General features: G+C 43.3%; 1 protein-coding gene across 1 annotated transcript; it reads right to left on the bottom strand.

Annotated features, from left to right (window-relative positions):
- Nucleotides 1-478: 478 nt before the first annotated feature.
- LOC150009924 (sodium-dependent serotonin transporter-like) lies at nucleotides 479-25,479 on the bottom strand. The gene is made up of 13 exons (XM_090277918.1): nucleotides 25,119-25,479; nucleotides 22,126-22,260; nucleotides 21,465-21,684; nucleotides 20,633-20,771; nucleotides 19,957-20,091; nucleotides 19,497-19,600; nucleotides 18,280-18,407; nucleotides 17,908-18,020; nucleotides 17,090-17,221; nucleotides 15,954-16,053; nucleotides 14,500-14,600; nucleotides 5,467-5,634; nucleotides 479-1,159 (listed from the first exon to the last, which is right to left on the bottom strand). The coding sequence occupies exons 1-13, from the start codon at nucleotides 25,450-25,452 to the stop codon at nucleotides 1,085-1,087; spliced, it is 1,884 nt and encodes a 627-aa protein (XP_090134044.1). The 5' UTR covers nucleotides 25,453-25,479; the 3' UTR covers nucleotides 479-1,084.
- Nucleotides 25,480-26,450: the final 971 nt, after the last annotated feature.

The following is a 26,450-nucleotide window of genomic DNA, read 5'->3' as shown; positions in this document are numbered from 1 at the left end:
CTCATTTTTTTGTTTTGTTCTTTAGGTTCCTCTTATAGGTGAGATCATATGGTATTTGTCTTTTGCCGCCTGGCTTATTTCACTTAGCATAACACTCTTCAATTCCATCCATGCTGTTGTGAAAAGTAGCAGTCCCTTCTTTCTTTCTGCTTTGTAGCATTCCATTGTGTAAATATACCAGCTGTTTGGGCCCTTTAGGCTGTTCCCAGCACTTGGCTATGGTAAATAACGCTGCTATGAACATAGAAGTGTAGAGGTTCTTTTGGATTCATGTTTCAGGATTCTTTAGGTGTAATCCCAGCAGTGGAATCTCTGGATCAAAAGGCAGTTCCATTTTTTGTTTTTTGAGGAAATTCCATACTGTCTTCCACAGTGGCTGCACCAGTCTGCATTCCCACCAACAGTGCATTTCTCTGATGGTTAGTGACATTAATCTTAGACCTGAAATCATAAAAATCATAGCAGACAAGTAGCAAAATCTCAGACATTGCTCATAACATTATTTTATTGGCTATATATCCCCAGGCAAGGGAAACAAAAGAAAAACAAACAAATAAGACTAAATCAAACTAAAAAGTTTTTGCACAACAAAGGAAATCATTAACAAAATAAAAAAGACAACCCACAGAATGGGAGATCATATTCACTAATACATCTGATAAGGGGTAAATATCCAAATTTATAAAGAACTTACAAAACTCAACACCAAAAAAACCCACACAAAAATCAAACAACCCAATTAAAAAATGGGCAAAGCCTGATTAGAAATATCTCCAAAGAGAACATACAGATGGCCCATAGACATAGGAAAAGATGCTTAATGTTGCTAATCATCAAAAATAGGTATAATTTTGATTCAGTTGTACCAGAGAGCTATTGTGTTGGCTTTTGTCATTTTTTTATTTGGCAATCTAAGGGAAAAGAGGTCAGTGCCCCTGACTAAATAGTTAGGTATTGCATGTTTTAAAGATTCTTGCTGCACACTGGTTGAAAATCATTGACTTAGCGGGAGAAGGTGATGTGTGACTTGTCAGAACTGGAGGGAGAAGTTGTTAGAAAGCCACTTTCTTCTCGTTGAAGCATTTTATATGGTATTCAAGTGGATGTCCCTACATGGAATTTCCGTTGGTGTTTCTGGAGTGATGCTTTTAATAATACGCTGTTGAGAAAAAAAATGATATTAAAAACATTCTTATAATTTAACAGTATTGAGAAAATATTTCAACATTAACATTAACACTAAGTGTAGATAGCATTTTAATGGCACTTAATAGTAAGTTGGAATAGTCTCACTGGCTTTCCTTAAGAAAGGAATTGCCGATTTATTCATTCTCCAATATGAATTAAAACAGAATATTTAGGAACTACAAGCATTTGTAAACTAATTATGAAAGTCATTATATCATTAATGGGAGAAAATGATGAGCCTTCAACAGAACCTCTGCTGGCCTATAACATGCCTTTGGTGACCTGGGAAAATGCATCTTTTTGTCTGGAAGGAGGAGGTTTCATGTGGCCACACAGGGCTTAGGGAGCAGAGTGAGAGCTGGATTCTGACACTCTCCCCTGCCCTCAGCCCAGCATACACATAAAGGTGCAGTATACAGCGCCATCAGCCACGTATCAGCTAGGATGGTATTGATTTAATGAATCCACCTATAAAGGAGTACTGGTTAGTTCATACAAGGATGCAAATCATCACATAACTTAAAAGATGTGACCACTGAATTCATCAGTCCTAAAGTAATCTCATGCTGACATAGCACTCATCACAAGGAAAAGGCTGAGAATTTTTACATTAGAGACAGCTGAGGTACACAGCTTTAAGACAGATCTGAAACATGCTGGGGCTTGTGTATCACATGTACAGCCTGCCTTATAAAAGCATCAAGGTGATATGAAGCAGCTTAGAGATGTGGAGAAGGAAAATAGCAGTACTGCGGGAGCTTAGAAAAATCTTTACTAGGTTGCTTCATAAGGCCTTTGAAGGCAAAGTCTGTCTGTGTGGTAAGCAGGCAAAACTGGATCTGAAAGCGTTTGTTTTATGATTTTAAGTGAAGCTCTACTACGTATTCTTTTTATTTTAGATTGAAAAAGTACATAGTCCCCTTCAATCTTTCTTATTTTCTGGTTCTGGGAGTTTGTTATTCTTTAAGGAGCAAGGCCTATGGAATTCAAAAAGTCCCATTTTCATAGTTAATTAAATGCACAATGTTGTATATGTAGTGTTCCTAATGGTCCCCATAGTCAAATATTGAAAGCTCACACTGGAAACTCATTTAAAAAGGAGTTGTTATAGGGCCCATCAGCTCCCTGGACATGTGAAGCCACAGAAAGCAAAATTTCACAGACCATCCTTCCCCAGAGAGGGATATGTAACCCGACTAAACAGAATTATGTAAACTGATTAAATAGAATATGTAACCTGATCACACAGAATTATGTCTTGCTAATTGGGACCTGGACACAGATCACTCTAACTAACCAGTCAAGTGTGTGAAAGAGAAGAGAGCACTAAGGTGTGTGGTGGATGCAAGATCCATGATGAACCACATTGTAAAGTGGAGTGGGGGTCCCCAACCCCTGGGCCATGGACTGGTACCAGGTCTGTAGCCTGTTAGGAACTGGGCCGCACAGCAGGAGGTGAGCAGCGGGTGAGCGAGCAAAGCTTCATCTGTATTTATAGCTGCTTCCCATCGCTTGCATTACCATCTGAGCTCTGCGTCCTGTCAGATCAGTGGCGACATTAGATTCTCATAGGAGCACAAACCCTACTGTGAACTGCACATGCAAGATATCTAGGTTGCACACTCCTTTAGAGAATCTAATGCTTGACAGTCTGAGGTGGAGCTGAGGTGCTGATGTTAGCACTGGGGAGAAGGTGCAAATACACAACATCCTTAGCAGATAGTTTTAACTACACAGAGACCATAATAAATCAATTGCTTGCAGACTCATAGCATACCCCAATCAGTCAGTGGCAAGTGACAATTAAGCTGCATCTGATGGCAGGCCATAAAGCCATCCTCACCTCTTACCCCTGCCCCACCCCGGTCCCATGGAAAAATTGTCTTCCATAAAACCAGTCCCTGGTGCCAACAAGGTTGGGGTCCACTGAAGTAGAGTATTTGGTTTTTGTGCCCTGGCTCCCACCCACCCATTCTGCTGCACTTCTGGCTGCTGATTCCCCCAAATGCCAGGCTCACCTTTGTTTTTAATATTTTGGCAACATTTCAGTTGCCAAACTACAATTACTTTCAAAATTTGCCAGCCCTGGCCTTCTTCAAGGTGATAATCTAAAAAATGAATCACTGTTGGATTATTTATTAGGGACCAATATATTTCTGTAGATTAGCAGGGACTTCCATGAATGACCTAATCAAGCTGATGGCTCCAAACTTGAGACTTCCAGGCTGCAGGTGCATGTGATATCCTACAAATTATAAGTGAGCAAATGTTGGCTCACTCCACAAACTCCAACCTTGTGTATGGCCAGGGCCCAAAAGAATTAAGAAATTTACCTTTCTCTTAGTCTTTTTTTTGTTTTTTACGCATACAAAAATTTCACATGAGGCCTCCTTCCCTCATAGAATGTTACAGACCATCAAATGTGATATTCACAAAGAGTTATAGTCCCTTGGTGCTCCTGACAAAAAACATGGCATGATTTATCCCTCTCAGAGATTAAACATGCACATGGGCATACTAAGGCTTTTGCAAAGTCCTGCAATAAAGAAACATATTTAGCTTGCCTTAATCCAGCATTCTCCAAAAGTTTTTAAACTACATAATCTTTTCCCCCAGCAGTAAAGTCTATTGAGATCCCATGGAACTACTGCTCCTTAAAATATATTAACATTTCAGAAATGTTAATTCAGTCCAATGAGCACATTTTAAGGGCCCAGAGAAGATGAACAATTTGCCAGAGCTGACTAAGCCTTCTCCCTCCTAGTCCTCCTTGACTGGCTATATCATGATGCTTCCTGGTAACCTACTGTGCCCTACCTGGTGGCCTATGGCAAAGATGGCCCTACAATCAGCGCCTTACCTCTATTACTAATGGATCTGACTTCTGCTAATATATACCTTTGGGTGGCATTTCCTTGTGGCCAAGAAGGGGAATTTTCAAGAACGATGACCAAGATTCAAGGTGCAGTCTGTGACCAAAGAAAACTGACATTTACTAACCTGAGTTCCCACCCCTGACCTTGGCCTCTGGGTTTGAGTCAACAGAGTCAATGTACCATCATGACTACCATAAAGGACAACCCAAAGAAACAAATTCAGTGACTCTAGGTCTGAGCATGTATTTCAAGCAACACCAGAGTCCAAGTTCCTTTGGGAAGAATGAGGTCATTACAGGATAGATTTGGGTGTAGAAAATTAGTAACTTCTTGCAGAGTTCTGTTCACCTAGAATTCAGTTTACCTGTTTGGAAAAAGAAATGAACTCAGTTTCCCAGACAAGCTAATTTTTAATTGCCTCATTTCTCTTACTTTTTAAATTTTATTTATTTTTATCCTCACCCAAGGACATGCTTATTGGTTTTAGAGAGGGGAAGGGAGGGAAAGAAAGAGTGAGCGAAATATCAATGCAGGAAAGAAACATTGATTGGTTGCTTCTCATAGCATCCCCACCGGGGACCAAACCCGCAACCTAGTCATGTGCCCTGACTGAAAATCAAACCCACAGCCTTTCAGTTTACCAGATAATGTTCCAACCAATTGAGCCACACCAACCAGGGCACCTCATCTTCTCTTGCTTCATGTTTCTTTTAAAGTGTTTTAAGAAGATGAAAGTGTTGGTCTCATGTTTAAGAGCCCACAGACTAGCCTTCCCATCCACCTGACAAGGTATTTTGATAACAAAATGGGATAATCTACATGAAGATGCTATGAAAAATACACAACCTTATACAAATGATAAAGTTTTGTTATTAAAATTTTTACAGCCAATTATTAATTACTGAAACCAGTCTTGCTATAATGGTAACTTTTTTACTCTAATGGTTTGAACTAAAATTACGATGTTATTGCAATATCTTTATTTAGTGATGATTTTCAAAATGGCCCTTGTTAAAAATGACCATAGAAATTTACCACCATAATCTCCACTTAAATCAAAATTTGTGTATTGTCCGAGGTGCCAATGAATTTATACCCATGCTAATGGCAAGCAGGAGACAAAGAGGTTATCTGGTTATTTTAGGACACTACGCACACCCCAAGCTGCGTGTTATGGAGCTCTCAAAATACCAGCTCGCTCCTTTGCTGTGGTATTTGAGGAAATCCCATGACAGTGGCAGCTGTTAGAGGTCTCCATAGTATATGTTATATAAATATGTAAGGTGAATTTCATGTGGTGGACTTACCTCCTGTGAATAGAGCATAGCACGAGAACCCTTTTTTCCCAAAATAATTACCAATCTGCACACACACACCACACACACACACACACAGCACAAACCTCCTTCAGTGTCCCTGGAGTGACAATCAGCCGGTACATGATATATGTGGGGATGCAGACGAAAGATGCGGTTCCTATGCAGTAACCCAGGATGACACTCCAGTAAGGATAAGTATACTGGAAAAGTTGTAGCTGTGGTGGGCTCATCAAAAGACTGCAAATGATGAACTAAAACAGAAATTCCAAGAAACATGAAAAATCATAACAATATTTGCACAGCTAGAGACGGTTCTGATGCCATGAAACACCAACTGTAAAGCTAAGGTGCTTGCGGAAAATTCCCAAAACGTGATATATCTTAGATTCAACTCTGGCACATAAAATTCATTGATTTCTGTGCCCAATTTTCTGCAAAAATAAAACAGGCAGGTGCTTATCTTGATTTTTCTACCCACCCCCCACCTCAACCTCTACAGTGGGGATACCAAGACTTCAGAATGTTATTTAAGGGAGTTACAGCACCCCCTTCAGGGCAAAGGGGAAGAGATTGGCACCCATCAGAAGTGGTTTGGGCCTCCTTTTATTGGACGGTGGAGGAATAAGCCAGAGGACCTCTCCATGGCGCCTGCCAGGCCTAGGGCTTCCTATTTCTGTCTGTGTCGCTTTCGTTTCCTCCTGCATTCCTCAGCTTTGGCTGTTTATGGTCAGATGGAAGGTATCCAAGTCCAGGAGAGATAATAAGGTTCTCAAGACTCGACGAGGACTTGGGCTCCTGGGTGTGTTCTTTCTGTCCCTTTTCCAAGCTCTCTGCTTTCTGTACCTTAGCCTGGGGGTTCAACCAGGATGGCTGTGCCATGAGGCATTTCAACACGAATGACTGCCTGCCACTGGTCCTCATAATAAAAGGAATAACAGAAGGAAAACGCAGTGTACTACACTTTTTACTTGAAAATTCAGTGAAAATTTTGACCAAGAAAAATTCCATGATGTGCTCCAACACTCAACTTACAAGTTTTCTTATTTCAGTTTGGTTTCATGAGAAAGCATGAATATTGGTTTTGCCTAGTAATTGTTATTGCTCTTAATTTAATTTAATTTTATTATTTCATAGTCATAAAGAAGACAATAGTGTAAATTATTTGTGTGGTTAAACATTTATTATACTTATATCATTTTTCTTTGTCTAAAGATAATAAAATGGGAAATTGTTAAACACACATCCATCTTCCAAACAGTGTTATCTTAACCACAAGAGGAAGTTTTCAAAACAGGAACTCGGACAATGGCAAACCTTTCTCTGGACTTGCTCTCCTCACTCCCAGGCTCAGCTACGAAGAAAGATAGTTTTGGAACAGGAAAAGGGAGTCTAATTAGGAGCCATCCCTGCTGTAACTCATCTCATCCTGATGTTGGGTGTGAAACCCAGTGCAGTTCAGGGAGGTCCCAGGCTCTCGTTGCAGCCAGTACGTGTTGCATCAGACACCCCTTTGCCTGTTCCAGCTCTCCTTGCTTGTATAAAATATTTTCTTTTTGTAACTTGACTTCAGTGAAAAAGAATATTTTTAGTGAGCTATACTCATTGTTTACCTAGAGCAGCCTTAAAAAGCCCAGAGTAGGGCCTCTGTGAAGTGATCCCAGAAGAGGGAGACAGACTTGCCTCCTCTTCATCGTGCCCTGAAGCAAGCACTTGCCTTTAGAGGAACTGCGTGAAGTAAACATCACAGGAATTATGAGTAATGTGCCTGAACCCAGATCTGTGCATGGGGTTTGCTGGGCACCAGAACTCATTGACAGTACACCAGGAGTTCACCCAGTCTGCAGTATGACCAGAAGGTCACAGAAATAAAAATAGTAAAAGCCTGGAGCCAGGATTAGGGTGAGACATGTAAGGCACTCACCTCGGGCCAATATTTAAGAGGGTACCAAATTTTCAGTAATCAAGATAAACAGTATTTAAATACAAACTGTTAAAAAACAAACAAACAGGACCTGACAAGGCCATATTAGGGTCAGGTGAGTGAGGTAAGTCATCCCAGTATAGCCTTGGATTCTGTCTCTATTTAAAATGTTGATATATTATTCATCAGGGATTTTTTTACATTAATTTCAATTTTTAAAAAGAATATTTCATTAAAATAGCATGTATCTTGAATATTGCCCTGGCTGCTGTGGCTCAGTTGGTTGGAGCATCATCCCATACACTGAAAGGTTGTGGGTTCAATTCCTGGGCAGGGCACATAGCTATGTTGCTGGTTTGATCCCCATTTCAGGTGCGTACAGAAGGCAACCAATCCATGTTTCTCTCTCACATTGATCTCTCTCTCTCTCTGTCTCTCTCCCCCTTCCTCCTTCCCTCTCTTCTCTAAAAGCAATGAAAAAATGTCCTTGGGTGAGGATTAAAATAAATTTTTTTAAATAGCATTTATCTTTAATACTGAGATTTTTGGTGTCCCCTTAAATTATACACCCATGTTGAGTGCCTTAGTTGCTTCTCCCAAATTTCAGCCCTGGGTATCATTTTCTCCTGACTGGGGAATACTAAAATAAATAAACAAACATGACTTATTCCTTCAAGGAACTAATACAGTGTCTCTTATTCCTTTGAAAAACAAACTAAAGGATTTAAGTTGATTACAAAGAAGGACTGGTAATAATATAATAACCCATTTATGTCAGGACTTCTAGTAATGGCAGGCTAGGTGATTCAAACCAAACTTCTCATTGAAAATAATTTTTAAAAAATTATCTAAAAGCAACAGGAAGTTGATAAGGAAATAAGGAACTACCAGGCTAAGATGCAGGGGAATGCTGGAGCTCAGAGCACACACCAGAGCCACCAGGCCCTGAGAATTCCTCCAGGATGCAGGGGAAGTGAAGCAAATCAAGGAGGGATTCCGGGTAGAGGCACATGCAACATTGCAAAGGCAAGGTGAGCATATAGTCTATCTCGTAGATTGATGCATGGTACAGAAAGTACAAAAAATAAAGGGCTGCCCTGAGAAAGTCAAAACAGATCACAAGAAGGTCTGTTTCCAAAGAGAGGGAAGGCACAGCTATATGCCAAATGTAGAAATGTCCCAAGAAAAATGGATGGTTCGGCTACTCCTAACTGCAGCTGGATTTAAGGAAGTCTAACAACTGTTTTGTCTTTAAAAGATTAAAAAAAAACCTTCCCCCACCAAATAAAATTACAGATAAATGAAAGAACGGGATAGTAGTCCCTGCAGATGTGCAGGCTGCCTCAGAGAGCAGTTGGGATGTTAGTAGGGTGCTCTTCCATCTTTGGGCAAACATCTCCTTCAGATGGACAGCAGGAGGAAATGCAGGGGCACATTCAGCAATGATGAAGTGAACACTGAACACGTCTTAGCAAACACGTAACCATTAGAACTTATCTCTCTCACCCAGGGTCTTGGGCATGATTCAGATCATGCTTAAGGACTTTGGTGTGGAGCATCTTTAAGACAATGAATACAAAATTACTAGAACCTTTCCCAGGGTGTCTTAAGTGGCATGATAAATCCTTTCCTGGTCTTGAACAGTTCTTATTTGTCATGTGACCTTGGACTCTCTACTTAATGTCTCTCAGCCTCAATTTCCTTAAATGTAAATTGGTGTATTAGAACTATCCTACTGAGGTTCAAGATGGCAGAGGAGTAAGTGGAAGCTACACTGGCCTCCCAGGACCAATCTGGAGTTACAACTAAATTGTTCAGAAATCATCTGGAATAACCAATTGAACAATAGCAGGAGAGAAGCCTTATAACCATGAACGGACAGAAGAAACCACTTCACCACAATGACACTGGTATGGAGTGTGGAGGATACAGCTCCCACTGTGGCAGCTGAGGGGCCAGAGGGAAATTTCAGTGGTCAGGGAGATTTCCCTGGTAAGTGTGAGGTATAAACCCCAAGCTGGCTCCCTAGCCTACAGCAACAGAGCTGGAGAAAAACCCAGATAACATCTCGCTGTGAAAAGTGGTGGGATTTCTGTCTGCGAGGAATAGATGGCTGGAGACGCACAGAGCCTCTTAAAGGGCCAACATATAAAATTTTGTTTGTAGCCACTTACCCTGGGCTCTGGCAAAGGGGGCAGAGTAGACTAGAGACACTTGAGGAGAGTCTTGGGATAGTGGCTTTGGGGAGAGAACTGAGGGAGCTGCCACCAGGATCCCTGTGCTGAGTCATTCCCCACACTGCAGAAGCCATCTAGCTCAGGCAGAGCAGTCCCCTCCAAGTAGCATCAGCCTGAGGGGAAGCAATAGTCCTGCCTGCAGGAATTACTCTGCTCCACCCTGTGGCTTTTAAGATTGACTGCTGATTATAGATTGACTAGATAACAACTGAAGGAGACAGCCACAGACTGAGTATTGCTGGTAGTCTTGAACAGACTGCCTTAGGGCCAGACTGAGGCACCATCAGCAAGCACCAGGGGCAGCTCCAGAAAGAGAAAACAAACAAACAAAAATGCTAAAGGAGTACATCTCCACCAAACTAACATCGCAAGAGGTGCTAAAGGGACTGCTTTAAGGAGATGAAGGAAAAGAGAGGGTGGTGGGGTGGTGGGGATGTAACACAGGTACAAAGAAAAAAAATGGTAATGAATAAGTACCTGTCGATAATAACCTTAAATGTAAATGGATTAAATGCTCCAATCAAAAGACATAGGGTAGCTGAATGGATAAGAAAACATGACCTGCACATATGCTGTCTACAAGAGCTCCACCTCAGAACAAAAGCTCTACACAGATTAAAAGTTAAGGGATAGAAAAAAATATTCCAAGCAAAAGGACATGAAAGAAAAGCTGGGGTAGCAATACTTATATGAGACAAAATATATTTTAAAACAAAGGCCATAAAAAGACACAAAGAAGGACACTACATAATACCTAAGGGAATAATCCATCAAGAAAATATAACCCTTGTAAACATATATGTACCCAACATAGAAGCACCCAAATATATAAGAAAAATCTTGGAGGACTTCAAGAAAGATATTGACAGCAACACACTAACAGGAGGGGACTTTAACATCCTATTGTCAACAATGGATAGGTCTTCCAAGCAAAGAATCAACAAGGATATTGTGGCATTGGACAACATTTTAGATCAAATGGACTTAATTGGTGTATACAGAAGCTTTCACTCCAAAGAAGCAAAATATACATTCTTTTGAAATTCACACAGAACATTTTCAAAGATAGAACACATGGTAGGACACAAAACAAGCCTCAACAAATTTAAGAAAACTGAAATCATATCAAGCATCTTCTCAGATCACAATGGCTTGAAGCTAGAAACCAACTTTAGGGAAAAAAACTCAAAAACATTCAAACTCATGGAGACTGAATAACATGCTATTAAATAATGAATGCATTAACATTGAGATCAAGGAAGAAATCAAAAGTTTCTGGAAACAAATAAAAATGAACACACAATAGCTTAAAATCCATGGGATGCAGCAATGGCATTCCTGAGAGGGAAGTTCATAGCAATACAAGCCTACCTTAAAAAGATATAAAGATCTCAAATAAACAACCTAACCCCACATAACAAGCACTAGAGGAACAACAACAAAGCCCAGAGTGAGTAGAAGGAAGGAAACAATCAAGATCAGAGCAGAATTAAATGACAAAGAGATGAAAAGAACAATTCAAAGGGTCAATAAATCCAAGAGCTGGTTCTTTGAAAAGATAAACAATATCAACAAGCCTAATTTAACCAGACTCATCAAGAAAAAAAGAGAGAAGGCCCAAATAAATGAAATCAGAAAAAAAAAGAGAAGAAATTATAATCAATACCACAGAAATAAAAAGGATTGTAAGAAATTACTATGAACAACTATATGCCAAGAAATTTGACAACCTGGGCAAAATGGACAAATTTCTAGAAACATGCAATCTTCCAAAACCAAATCAAGAAGCAAAAAGCCTGAATAGACCAATAACAACTAGTGAAATTAAAGCAGTAATCAAAAAACTCCCAGCACACAAATATTCCAGACTGGATGGCTTCACAGGCAAATTTTACCAAATACTTAGGATAAAAGTGACTCCTATCCTTCTCAAACTATTACAAAAGTTCAAGAAGAGGGAAGACTCCCCAACTCATTTTATGAGACCAGTATTATCCTAGTTCCAAAACCAGGTAAAGACACAACAAAGAAAGAAAACTTCAGGCCAATATTGCTGATGAACATAGATGCTAAAATCATCAACAAAATATTGGCAAACTAGATCCAGCAATACATTAAAAAGATCATACACCATGATCAAGTGTGATTCATCTCAGGGATGCAAGGATGGTATAATATTCACAAAGCAATAAATGTAATATGCCACATAAACAAAATGAAAGACAAGAATCACATGATCATATCAATAGATGCTGAAAAGGCATATGATAAACTACAGCACCCATTTATGATAAAAATTCTCACCAAAGTGGGAATAGAGGGAGGATACCTCAACATAATAAAGGCCACATATGAGAAACCTACAGCCAACATCATACTCAATGGGCAAAAACTAAAAGCTTTCTCCCTAAGATCAGGAGCAAGACAAGGGTGCCTGCTTTCACCACTTTTATTTAACATAGTATTGGAAGTTCTAGCCACAGTGATCAGACAAGAAAAAGAAATAAAAGGCATCCAAATTGGAAAGGAGGAAGTAAAACTGTCATTATTTGCAGATGACATGATAGTATACGTAGAAAACCCTATAGGCTCCACCAAATACGTACTTGACCTAGTAAGTGAATTTGGCAAAATAGCAGAATACAAAGTCAATATTCAGAAATCAAAGGCATTTTGAACACCAACAATGAAACATCAGAAATAGAAACTAGGGGGAAAAAATCCCATTTACTATAGCAACAAGAAAAATAAAACACTTTGGAATAAACTTAATCAAGGAGGTAAAAGACCTGTGCTCAGAGAACTACAGAACACTGAATAAAGAAATTAAGGAAGATACAAATAAATAGAAGCATATACCATGTTCATGGATTGGAAGAATTAACATCATTAAAATGTCCATACTACACAAAGCAATCTATAGATTCAATGCAATCCCTATTAAAACACCAAATATTTCACAAATAGAGAACAAATATTTCACAAATCTGTATGGAACCAAAAATGACCCTGAATAGCCTCAGCAATCTGGAGAAAGAAGAATAAAGCAGGAGGGATTACAATACCTGATATCAAACTATATTATGATACAAGTCTACTGTAATCAAGACAGTCTGGTACTGGCATAAAAACAGACACAGAGATCAACGGAACAGAATAGAGAGCCCAGAATAAACCAATGTCTCTATGGTCAATTACTCTTGACAAAGGGGGCAGGAGCATAAAATGGAGTAGAAATAGCCTCTTCCGCAAGTGATGTTGGGAAAACTGGAATGGTTCATGCAAAAAAATAAAACTAGACCACCAGCTCACACCACATACCAGAATAAACTCAAGATGGATCAAAGACTTAAATATGTCATGACACCATAAATACCCTGGAGGAAAACATAGGCAGTAAAATTTCAGATATTCCACGCAGCAATATTTTCACTGATATGTCCTGTAGGGCAAGGGAAATAAAGGGAAGAATAAACAAATGGGGCTACATCAAGTTAAAAAGCTTCTACATGCCTAAAGAAAAAAGAATCAAAATGGAAAGGGAATCAACCACATGGGAAAACATATTTGTCAATGCTATTCAGGCAAAGGCTTGATCTCCAAAATATATGATGAACTTATATGGCTCAACACCAGGAAGACAGACAATCCAATTTTAAAATGGGCAAAGGACCTGAACAGACATTTCTCTGAGGAGGACATACAGAGGGCCCGTAGGCACATGAAAGGATGCTCAACATCACTAGCCATCATAGAGATGCAAATTAAAACCACAATGAGATATCTCCTCACACCTGTCAGAATGACCATCATTAACAAATCAACAAACAAGTGTTAGTGAAGATGTGGAGAAAAAGGAGCCCTAGTGCACTGTTTGTGGGAATGCAGACTGGCATAGCCACTGTGGAAGACAGTATGGAATTTTCTCAAAAAACTAAAAATGAAACTGCTTTGATCCAGTGATTCCAATGCTGGGATTATACCTGAAGAATCCTGAAACACCAGTTCAAAAGAACCTATGCACCCCTATGTTTATAGCGGCATTATTTACAAATAGCCAAGTGCTGGGAACAGTCCCAAGTGCCCATCAGTAAATAAGTGGATCAAAGAACTGGTACATTTACACAATGGAATACTACACAGCAGAAAGAAAGAATGACTCTTCCCAACAGCATGGATGGAACTGGAGAGTAATATGCTAAATGAAATAAGCCAGGCAGCAAAAGACAAATGCCATATGATCTCACCTATAAGAGAAACCTAAAGAACAAAACAAATGAGCAAAATAGAACCAGAGGCATGGAAACAAGGAACAAACTGACAGTGACCAGAGGGGAGGGGGGAAAGAGGAGGAAAGGTCTAGTCGAGGAACAGGTATAAATGACCCATGGACATGGACAACAGGTTGGGATTTGACTGTGAGAGAGGGGATGGGCAGGGCAGGAGAGAGCAATAAGGAAAATTGGGACAACTGCAATAGAACAATAATTTTAAAAAGGAAAAATAATAATAAAGAAAGGAAAAAAAAAGAACTATGCTACTTTGTAGAATTGTTGTGAGGATTAAAAGAACAATGGGCTTAAGTTTTGCTCCAAGTCTGTCCTGGTACTTAATGTTCAGTAAATGTTATTTATCATTTATCACTGAGCAGGGCAGTGAAGCTATAAGGTGACTGAAGCCTAGATGACTACGGTGTATGATGTCAGAAGAAGGGTTAACTACAGGGGTCACAGTGACTGGGCCAGGACACAGAGGAGCTTCTGAAGTGTTGATTGGGTTTTTGTTCCTTGGTATGGTTTTGGCTACAAAAGTATGCTCAATTTATAAACTTTCATTGAGATGTACATTTGTGATTTGCACCCTTTTCTGTATGTTTCACTTCAATAATATTTATTTTTTATAAATGTTTGAGTGGATCTTTCTCTAGGACCAGAAGGAGAAGAAAAATGACAACTCACCAGGAGAAATAGAGGGCTGATGCCTACCCAGCATGTCCTCCAGAACCATCCTGGACTGAAGCCCAGCATTTCCTTCACATCGCTGCAGAACTGAGTGATGCCTAAAATCATCCAGAAGGGAAAGAGATTGATGCATGAGAGAGGACATGGACTGTCTGATTCATTCTCAGGGAGAGAAGCAGCTCTGAAATTCCTCAGGGGAGCGACTCAGGGCACCAATCTGATCTGAAAGTGGGACAGAACTTCATTTCATAGCAAGCAACATTCTTTCTCCACGGAGTGGAGGATAAGGGGATATTTGAGGAGGAGCCTAAAGCCCCCTATTGGTGTCCACACTGCCTTTCTAAGATCAGAGCATATATTTTATTTTATTGTGACTGTAGAAGAGAAAGTTAAGTTTGTCTAGGAATGATGAACCTGCTCAACAAAGACTGACTTTGACCATATAACCATGTACTAGAAACTTCCAAGAAAAAATTTTCACCACAGTATGGCCCATTCATGTGCCAGATCACAATCACGGTTTTATAAAAGTAACTGGCATGGAAGTGAGAAGTGAGGCCTCTGGTGAGAAACTGGGAAGGGAAAGGATCGTTACTCTGGTTGCTTCCCTGAGAGTGCCCAGCAATTCTCGGGCAGGTCATAGTAATCCACGCACTTGAACTTCATCATCTGAATTGCTGACGAGGTGAGGAGGACTTCTTTTTAAGAAACTAGACTCACATGTAACTCAAAATATGGGATCCCTTCTTCATATTATGCACAGTGACAAACATGCTAATGCTGTTTTATTATCATAGAAACTAGGAAAATAAAGACTTCTTGATTTTATGAAGAGAGGCATCTCTGAACCCGGTTGTCTTTACTTCATTTGCCTGTGCCCTTCGCCACCCCCACCCTGGGGCTCCTGGGTCCCCTGCCAATGGACCCGGTCAGCTCACTCTAAGCTCTTTATGGGTTTCTCTGGGGCAGATTATCAAGATAGGAGCATTGTTGCATCTTCAACCCCAAGCTCTGTCTCAGGGCTCTGGAAGGAGCATTTGCTTGTGAAATTTAAATTGAAGGCCACTCTGTGTAACAGTAAAATAAGGCTCATTCTGCAGATGCATTCCCTGGATACTAGTTCTTTGTTTTTTGTCCACTTCTTAGAGCCAGTCAGGATCTTAAGCATCCACTATGGATGAACTAGAGGGAAACACTTCAGCCTGTATCCAGCAGGGAAACACTTAAACTCGGAAGGAAAACATGTCCTCCCAAGAGTATAAGCAATAGAGAGGCAGAGGAGATGAAGACCCATTTCTGAAGAAGGCCCTAACCTGAGTTTTCCTTACAAACCTACCAGGAGGTGACATCTTGTCTGCTTTCCTATCCTTTCATGAAATCAGCCCTTCTGTACTCTGGTAGCCACAGGCTGACGTAGAGAGGACTGTGGCTGGGGGCAGGGAGTGTCTTACCATAGAACCAGTACACAGCAACCGCCTCTATCAGTGCCACGGCAAGCACGGCAGGCCCCGTGGCGTATTCCTCCAGCAGCTTCACCACGTAGGCCCCTCCCTGCGAGTGAGACCATAAACCCAGTTAAGGGCCCTCTGAAGCATTGCCTGCTCTTTATGATATGGGCCAAAAGAAGCTTCTTAACTAAGGATAATGCAAGAAAATTCCCACCTTAGACCTAATATAAGTATCTCTTGGACTGGCCTTTTCCGGATGGGCCAGATTTCACCCTATCAGATGTCTATCCCCTCCCTACGGCGCACCCTCTTCTTGTTTCCTTTCTCTACTAAGTATTAAGAGACAAACTCAAAAGGATCTTCATCTGTTTTCAACTTTCTTCAACTTACCAAACACCTACTGTGTACTCTACCTTGGAGAACCCTGTTCCCCAAAGACTGGATCTGGGAGAGTCCATAATACCAGACCCACTGAGCACATCAGTCACAGTTTTGCCTTCTGTCCTAACTCACAAATCCCTTGAGTCCTGCTCAGGGTCCCACCGCCCTACTGAAGCTCCACAGACACTGAGGTCATAGCTTGAAGATGCATGTCTGAAAAATCTGCCTCGAGTCAGGGCACAAGCCTGGGATGTCTGTGGGTACTGTCTGATGCCTGTTTTACAGTATTTGTTTCAGCTATCAAAAAAATCATTGAAAAGGGTCCTTGCCATTGCAAGTTTTCTGGAGGAGACAAGACGACATTACAGACATGAGGTGCCAGCCTCCAGATATTCTGCATATCAAGACATTTAGGGCAATGTTGCCATGAGAACAGCGCTAAGGACTGGAAATACGCCAGAAAAGCAAGTCTTAGTTTATCTCCAGATATTCTGCCAAGCCTGAAATCTGGTTGGATCTACTGTCAAATGTGAAGAGCATCCAGATAAAGGGCACAGATTCTGTAAACAGATGCCACTGGAAAAAACTTTTCTTTGTACCCTTGACAGGCTTTTTATAAGCAGTCACAACTTTTTATAAGCACTCCTTTTGACCCTAAAGCAAGGGCACCATGTGGGATAGAAGGAAAGAAATGGCTTCTTGTAGCATTCTGTTGCCCTTGGGGAGGCTGACTCAAAGCTGAGGGTCGTGGTACTCACAAAAGTCAGGGTGGCCAGGGACCCGAAGAAGGCGGTAATGACCACACTGAGCACAAACAGCTCTCGGCGCTTGGACCAGATGTGTGGAAACTCATCCAGCACAGCTGTGATCACCGCCTCCAAGCCTGCAAACTGAGAGGGACACACAAATGGTCACAGAGAAGGGCTTTGGGACAAATCCGTTACTTTCTAGGACACTGAACAGGCGGGAGGGGTTAAGACTGCCAATTGACCAGTCAAGCTGATCATGACCCATTTCCCCCTACTCACCAGCCCTCACTGGAAATATCTTTACCTCTTTACACTGCCATTTAGAACCCATCCCTAAGAACATGAAGGAAAGGAAATAGAGCACATGGACCGGACTTATTTTTTATGTGAGGTCTCTTTGGGAGACTTTGGTTGCATCAGAAAAGCCAACTCAAAACTGAGACTCATTCTGTACTAAGTGCAAGGCACTGAGCTTAATGCTGGGTGGCAGGGCACTGGGACACAAGAGTGGCCTTGCTCTGGCCTTTAGCTGCTGCCACCTGGTCAAAAGACAGTGCGCAATAACAGTTCACACATGCTGAGCCCCTGGCCTGTGCTTGTGTCTATATACACAAACAGTCATCCCATTAATAACTAAGGTACTAGAGGGTGGTAAGCACAGTCAATGAGGAGTGAACAAGGGTCTGGGGAAGCACCAGGAGGGGGCAGCCAACACCATCTGGGGTGGCCAGGATGGGAGGGAATGGGTACAACTTCCTCTTTCTCCTCCCCCTCCTTTTTCTCCTACTCTTCCTCCCAGAGCCAGATTTCCCTCCCGATTCACTCACCGTGCTATCCAAACCCAGTGTAATTAACATCAAGAAGAAGATGATGGCAAAGAATGTGGATGCTGGCATGTTAGCTATGGCTTCTGCATATGCGATGAAAAGGAGACTGGGGCCTGAGATGGAGGATGGGGGAGAGAAGCCCATAATGTATTCAAGGCCCTGGTACTGGGTGCCAAGGGAGCTGCCCCATCCCACTATAGCCTGAAAACCTGGACAGGGTTGAGATCTCCAAGGCATTAAATTTCCCTATAATCTTTGACAATTTTTAGAGAAACATTTAGAGATGATTCATAAGTTAGATATTGAAAAGACCCAAAGAGCAGCCAAGCAATTCAGTGGGAGCAAAGGACCCGTACAGAACCAAGGCCCTACCTGCATCTTTGGCCACCTCGGACACATCTTCCTTCCTCATCTCAGCCATATACCCAAGCACTGTGAAAATGACAAATCCCGAAAGGAGGCTTGTCACGCAGTTCACCACACTGGTCACCAGGGCGTCTCTAGAGCAGAAAACCCAAGAGGGCTGAGACATTTCCAAGTCAGGAGTCTAAGGTGCATCTGTCACCAGCTGTGGCAAGGGGGAGCAGGCTGAGCACACAGGGACACAGAGACGTTTGTCCCCTCCCCACTTCCCAGCACCCGGCCTCTCAGACAGGTTGGATCAACCTTGAAACACAAGCTGCCGTTATCATCACACATGGCACAAGAGGACAGCAAGTCAGAGATGGTTTTAAAATAGAGTCCTGTTGCGAACCAGCACAGCCCGGACCTGTCAGTTTCAAACAAGGCTCGCTCTGAAGCAACACCTGGGTTGGAAGGGAAGCCAGAAGGGGACCTTGGCCTCACATTTGTGAAGTCCTCAGATTTAGACTTTTGACATTATATGCAAGACTGCCACAGTGATATCCTGACACTTTTAACAGAAGACCTCATCATAGGACTTCCAGCTGTTGTCCCAGCACAAGGCCACATTGCTTAGAGTGCATGTGAATTTCTTTAAAAAAAAAAAAAAAAAAAAGTCTGTAATCATTTTAGGAATAGCATAATTTGCTGCACATTGCCATCCATGAGAAAACATTAAAACAAAGCCAGCTCTAAAGGTGATGTGTGATATTTAAATCATAAATGGTACAATACTTGGTTTCATCAACATTTCTGAAATGAGATTTTGCCACAAAAATTATAGCATTATGTGTTGGTCAAAATAGTTCATCATACTTTTTATGTACATATAAATAAATAAATTGTCACATTATAATTGTGTTAAATACAATAAGTCAAATCTAAACAGTTAATGTCTGCTGCAATTTCTGCCAGCCTACTTTAGAATGTCTTAATGAGTTTTTTTTAATATATAGAGACTCACAAAACAAAAGTGGCCTGGGGCCTGTCTCACCCCTGAATGGCCCACGTGAGGCTCTGGCTGTGGTTGAATTGCTCAGGGATCTGTAGCATCCCTGAGGGTCAGAGTATCAACATGGCCTGAGCCCAGCCAGGTTTGAGGCCATCGGTTCAATCACCTTCCTCCAGACCAGCTGACTTACACTCATCCCACTTTTAAGCTTTGCTTGGTGGCCCCTGATACTCACTGATAACAGTTGTTGTTGAATTTGTTGTAGCTAGCAAAAGCCAGCAGGACCCCAAAGCCAGGACCAAGAGAGAAGAAGATCTGAGAGGCAGCATCCACCCACACCTGGAACACAGCAGAGGTAGGGTGAGGACTGAGACCCGGGCCGATGCTGGGTGCCAGCAGGCCCAGCGCCCTCGTGCCTGCCTCCATGTGGCTGTGTTCGGACACGGAGAAACAGCTCTCAAGGCTCATTCCAGGATGGCCACACACCAAGCGCAGACAAATGTGATTTCCTGTGAGGTAGGCATCAGCCAGTCCAGTGGCCTCAACTGTTCTTTTCATGCTTGTATTTCTGATTTAAAGCATTGCAGACTTGTCAATGAACCCAAATTTTAGTTATTGCTACTGTTTTGTTTGGCGGACTAGCTTCATGTAGTAAAAGGACAGAGAGGTGCACACCATTCTTCTCATTATCTAACCTTTGTCTCCAGGAGTTTCTGCCAGTTGGGTTTCAAGTAGAAGAGAACACCTCTCCAGGCTCCGGGGAGGGTGGCTCCCCTCACCAGCAGGACCAAAAGGACGATGTAAGGGAAGGTGGCTGTCACCCATACCACCTGTGAGGAAGGAAACGCGTTATCACCGTGTGGATGTTGGTGTCTTTTATTCTTGAAAACGTCCAAGAAAGGAGGTCTACCTTTTCTTTTAATATAATTTTAGGAGGCAGGGTGGTGTGGCAGAAAGATCACAGCCTTTAGATCAGACAGGGATCTGATTCACTGCTTGCTGGTGCTAACTACCTCTGAATGCACTCCCCATCAGTAAAGTGGGGAAAATATCTGGCAGGAAACAATCAAGTGGCCAGTGTATGTAAAGCACTGAACATGGTTCATGATGGGTTTTCAATAAATTATTGCCACTATTATTCATTGTGACACTACCAGTAGGCTAAAGAAATTTTAAAAATTATGTACTGCTTCTTGGGATTGGCACATTTCTAGGACTTTCTAACAGACTTGGTGAAGAGATTGAACATCGTGGCATGTGTCTGGTGTAGAATGAAGCGATGTCCCCTATGTGGCTGTCTGGGCTACTGAGTTCTGAGTTTGAGATGTCTGGGGCCCCTTGGCAGGCGTGGACTGGCAGAGTTCTCCTCACCTTGCCAGATGTTTTGATGCCTTTCCAGATACTGAAGTAGATAACAATGAAGATTGCCACAATGCAGAGGGCAAGCTGCCAGTTGATGCCGCCCAGGTCCTGGAGTCCATTAGATCGGTGGATCTGCAGGACGTGGCGCCTGGGGTGAAAGAGAAAGAGAGGCCCATGAAATGGTCTGAACTGTGACCAGACTGTGCTGCTGGTGCCAGAAGAAGAAATGGACACCGCACTGCAAGCACCAAGCAGTCATCAAACCTCAGCCAGAGCTGGGCAAAGACCAGCACGTTCAGCTGACCAACCTGGGAAATGAACTCAGTCCAAAGACAGACTTCCAGGGCTCTCCTGTCCTGGCTTGGATCTAACCGAGCAGGAAACATGACCGACATGGCTGGCTTTGGAGGACCTGAGGATTTGTATGTGTGGGGAGTGGGCCCCTTCCCCGCCCCAAAGGAATACTCTCTTTGGTTTGCCATCGCCTGAAATTCCAGGATCAAAGAGTATTCCCTCCTCCAGGCATCATCTTCCAAAGGGTAGGTCCCACTTATGAAGTGAACACATGAAACCAGGAACTACTGAAGTGGTCAGAGGCTTTGCTTCTGGGATACCGGCTGAGAGGACAGCCCAGGAAGAAGGGTGGTGTTGAAGCAGGGGAGTCATTTGGGAATGTGAATGCAGAGATCGTCCCGGGCACGTTGGAGCCACCTGGCATGGCACGTCAGAAAGGACCAGATAGCACAGAGGGCCAAGGGATGAGCACTCTGTCTGAAGAAGCCAAACCCCAGGGGTGTGGCCTGCCCTCAACAAACCACCCACAACCCCTACTGGCACTTGCATGTAAAATTCCTCAGCAGGGGATGTGGAGTAAAGTGTCCAGGTGATGTTGTCCTCCGAGAAGTAGTTGGTGCAGTTGGCAGTGTTCCAGGAGTTCTGGCAGCTGGTCCAGGGCAGCTGGGCAGTGAAGGAGGAGACGAGGTAGTAGAGCGCCCAGGCCATGATGGTGTTGTAGTAGGAGGCGGTGTACAGGGCAATGATGCAGATGGTGTAACCGACCCCTGGGACAGAGGGGGAGGGAGGCCAAGTGTAAAAGGCAGCCCGGCAGTGAGAGACTGAAACAGGGCCTGGGAGGGCACGGCAGCCGGGGGAGGGGTAAGGATGGGGCTGCCACTCCCTTCATTCCCCAAAGACTCTGGGAGGTGGCTGAAAAGAGGCAATGTGGTAAATGACTTATACATATTTGCAAGGTTACGTGTTTCAGAAAATGTGTGTGTGCTGCTAATGCTTTACATTTTTCTATTCAGTTTACTTTTAATTGTCATTTATTCTGTTTCCCTTTAACAGTCTCCTAGCACTTGAGCAGTCAAAAACTTAATTATTGTGCTCAAGTTATCTCCCAGGGTTACTGAAGACCCGATTCTAGAAGGTCTCCAGCTGCCACCCACTGATGGAAACCACCACTTTCTTGGAAAACCCACCCACTCAAGCCTTTCCATTACCTTTGAAAATTGGGCAGATTTTCCTCCATATGGAAATGCACCCATTTCGGTGGTACTGGCCCAGCACAAGCTCCATGTAGAAGAGTGGGATTCCCCCAAAAATGGCCATGATGGTGTAGGGGATAAGAAATGCTCCTGAGGCAGACAAAAGACAATTTTACTCCCTGCCCACATCTGTCCCAGGAAGGCCCCACTGATCTGCTCACCAGGGTCCACACCAAGAATCACAGAGCCATCTGGTGCTAGAGCGCCACAAAAGATGCATCATGAGGGCTGCCATATCTGTATCAACCAAAACCTGGCGCCCTTTGGATCGCAGAGTAAACAACACAGAAGTGATATGCCATCTGCTCTGCCCTGGGTGCCTCAGCCTTACCAGTCATGCCTACAGGTCATCCTGCAGAGGAAGTTCTTGAACATCTTTTGGTGGTTGAAGACACAGCTGAAGGCTATGAAAACACCAAGGAGGCTGTTTTGCTTCTTAAACCTAAGGCCTGGAATGGTATCAAAAAGGTCCATGCCTCTCAGCGAATGAGGGCTGGCAAGGGCAAAATAAGAAACTGTCATTGTATCTAGCACAGGGGAGCTTGTATCATCTATAACGAGGACAGTGGTATCATCAAAGCCTTCAGAAACATCCCTGGAATTACTCTGCGCCATGTATGCAAACTGAACATGGTGAAATTTGCTCCTGCTGGGCGTGTAGGCTGTTTCTGCATTTGCACTGAAGGTGCCTTCCCAAGTTAGGTGATCTGTATGGCACTTGGCATAAAGCTGCTTCCCTCAAGAGTATCTACAACTTCCCGTGCACAAGATGCTCGATACAGACCCGAGCATACTGAAAAGCTGAGAGATCCAAAGAACCCTCCAGCTCCATGCAAAAACATTAACTGGAATCTGAAGAAGAATCCACTGAAAAACCTGAGAAGCTTGTTGAAGCTTCACCCATATGCAAAAACCACATGCCGAAACATCATTCTTCGCCAGGCCAAGGACCACAAGCTCCAGAGTGGATAAAACAGCAGCAGCACTAGAAACCAAATCAGATGAGAAGGGGGTTCCAGGCAAGAAGCCTGTGGAAGGGAAAAAAGGAAAGAAGGCTGTTGGCCTTGCGAATCAGAAGCCTTTGGTGCATAAAAAGGCTGCAGTTACCAAGGAACCAACAGCTGAGAAGGAGCCCAGAAAAGAAAGCCACCACAGAAGAAAAGAAGCCTGTGACGTAAGCTTAAATGCACTTATTCCATAAGGGTCAAATCACTGTAACAGCTAATTTTGAATGAAAACATGTCAAAGGCAACAAAAAACTTCTTAAGCTTGTCAGGGGATTCTGATGCAACTGGTACATGGACCAGCATTTGGGACACTTGGAACAGATCTCCTGTGTCAACCTGTGCAACAGCTGCAATAATCTAGGAGCCACTGAATTATTATCTCTGTACATCTGTATTATCCCTGATTCCAGACACTTGGTTATTGATACTTAGCTATTTTCTACAACTTCACTGAGCCAGAAGGCTCCCTCCTGAGCCACTTACGCAGGTGTGGCTGAACAAGGTGATTTGTCGCACACTGAGAAAGGGAGGAGCTGCGGTGTCTCTGGCGATGCTCCTGTCTCCTGGCTCTCATGGGGGAGGCAGAATGTGGAAACGCAAAGTTGAGGATTGCTCATCTGTAGCCTGAGTTTTAGCCCCAAGGATGGGTCGGCTGTCATTTTCCCTGACAGTTTTTCCTTTCATAAAGTGCTTCAAAGTGGAAGCCTGAAGTCAGTGCAGCTCAGAAAGGTCCCACCTAGTTTACAATCACTCTGGGGAAATCTGGATTGAGAATAAGAACTGCGCTGTGTTCTCATGGTGGCATTTGTCCAAAAGGTTTGGTTGCCTGGTTTTATCACAGGAAATGAGCATAGGGGAAATGGCACCAGTGACCCAGCCCCTTCCGTAATGCTCAGGCTAAAGGTGAGCCCTCTCAAGCTGGAGATAAGGTGATTCCAACTTCTGTTCCTCCCAGGCAGGGAGCACTGGGCTCCTCCTCCCCACAACAGAAACGGCCTTCGCAGCTGCTGGGACCATGGCCCTTAAAAGCAGCAAAGACACAGGCCATCTGTGTCAGGCCATGGACACAAATGAATTACCCCCAAAATATTGCTCCCCTCCCAAATCTGTTACCAGACCTGTCAAAATAAGTATCAATTGATTCAACTCCCATCTCTCATCGTTGTCCTGTTCTGATAGCAAGTCTGATGTGAGCACAGAGGCCTCACACCTACTCACTCCTCTCCCTGGGGTTGCCATATCCCTGCCTACAGTCAGCCACTATTTTTCATAATCTACAAGTTCACTGCTCTGGGGGCATTGGGATTGAAGGAGGGACAAGAAATCGTCTCTGGCCTCAAAAATCTAGCCCTCTTGTCAGTGACAGGAGACACGTCCACACATGGCTTGGGGTCAGCATTAATGTCATGCTGTGGCTGGGTTCGGCTCTGGATCATGCCCAGACTTTAACTTAAGACTCTGGACCTGAGCAGATACCCTTCTCTGATGTCACACAGGTCCAAAGGCCCAGGAGGGTGTGGACCCTAGAGCTATCTCCCAATTCTTCCTTATACAGCTCTACCCTCGCTGGGATCCTCTGAGCAGAAGCTGCCAGCAGGAGCGTGGGCTCAGCCCAGTGATGCGGTTATCCCCATGTCTCGCTGCATGGAGAGGGGAGCTTGGATCATGCAGGGATGAGAAGGGAGCCCTTCAACTAATGTGTTGAATGATGTAGAAAATCTCCTGAGGTCAGGTTTGGGAGATTTCTTCCAACTTTATAGCCCAGAGAGCCTTAGATATGACAACTTAAAGTGTTGGCTTACTGGAGATTTAAACAATCATGTTTCCAGACTCACATTAGTTGAACAAGACAGAAAAGATATGATTTATCCTCTGGTCTCCCAAGAGGCTCTGCAGACCACCCCAGGGTCAGAGCCTCTGCTCGTAGCCCATGATACTGACCCCCTCCATTCTGGTAACATATGTAGGGAAAACGCCAGACATTGCCCAGGTCCACGGCGTAGCCGATGACCGACAGGAGGAAATCCATCTTCTTGCCCCAGGTCTCTCGTTCCCCTTGGTGAACCTCAGCCTCTAGGGTGGGAGTGGCAGCCAGGATGCAGTGCTGAGTGTCATCTCCTGCACTAGGGCTCAGAACTGCTGAGTACCCACTGGAGATCTGGACGGACTCCACCTTATCCCCAGGAGTGGGGACACCCTTCTGTGGAACTCCATTTGCCTGAGAGTCTTCTCCATCCTTATACACTGACAGCTCCTTTGGGGAATTTAAGGACATCCTGCTGGCTAGCAGATGATATTGACATCCATCTGCAGAGGACCCGAACTGAATTCTTGGAGCGCGATCTCTGGGGGTCCTCAGAGCTTTATATCAATGGGTTTGAGAGCCCTGTTGGGAAGGCACACAGAGAAAGAAAAGAATCACTCATTTCACGTGGCTTTTGTATTAACTCATCATCTTAAACAACACTGGTTAATGGGATTATAAATGCATGTGTTAAAAGTAAGACATCCTATTTGCTGTACGAGTCAATAAAATCAACTACATTTTTCAACCCATACAAGATATCAAACCACAGTCAAGCAATTTGAAAAGGAAAACAAAACAAAAATACACAGCAAATCACCAAGGTCCTACCCAGGCTCTATTTAAGAACAAAGTATTGAGTTTACCAGTAACTCAGAAGAATAAAGAGTTTACCAGTAAGAAGAGGGCTTACTTCATCAAAGCCCCCTCAGAGAACTTACTTGGTTCTGGATGCTGTGCTGGGAAAAGAATAAGAAATAAAGAGGCCATTTCATCCTTTAAGTAGATGAGGACAGTCCTCTCATTTAAGCTAAACACCTGAAGCATATTTTAGGTAAACTATAGGTGTGACTTAAAGAAGAAGAGAGCAAAAGATACAGGCAAAAAGGCCACCCTTTGTGAGGCACTCCCAGCTCCTGGGCTTTTTCACTCTCCCTTTCAGCTCTTAGAAACCTCTGGGCAGCTTCTAGCTGCTTCTGGCTGTGTCAGGTCCATCTGTGCTTCTCCTTTCTTTGTCCCCATTACACCTCTGCAAGTCCTACTGGGCCTCACACGGTGCTGCTGCTCACCATTCTGTTTGCCCCTCCCCAGCAACTCCTGTGGCTAATCCACCAGTTATTTTGCAATAGTGGGCAGTGGAGCACCTCTCATCCATGCCAGAAGAGCCAGGGACAGCAGCTTGGTGGCTACAGATACCAGCATGGCTGGTACCTTTGCCCCCACGCACCATGGTGGGGAGGGCTTGGCCT

Source organism: Furipterus horrens, unplaced genomic scaffold (genome assembly GCF_987537825.1).
Source record: "Furipterus horrens unplaced genomic scaffold, mFurHor1.1.pri manual_scaffold_5, whole genome shotgun sequence".
Lineage (NCBI taxonomy): Eukaryota > Metazoa > Chordata > Mammalia > Chiroptera > Furipteridae > Furipterus > Furipterus horrens.
Note: the sequence above shows the minus strand (reverse complement) of the source record. Positions and strands in the feature narration are given on the sequence as shown.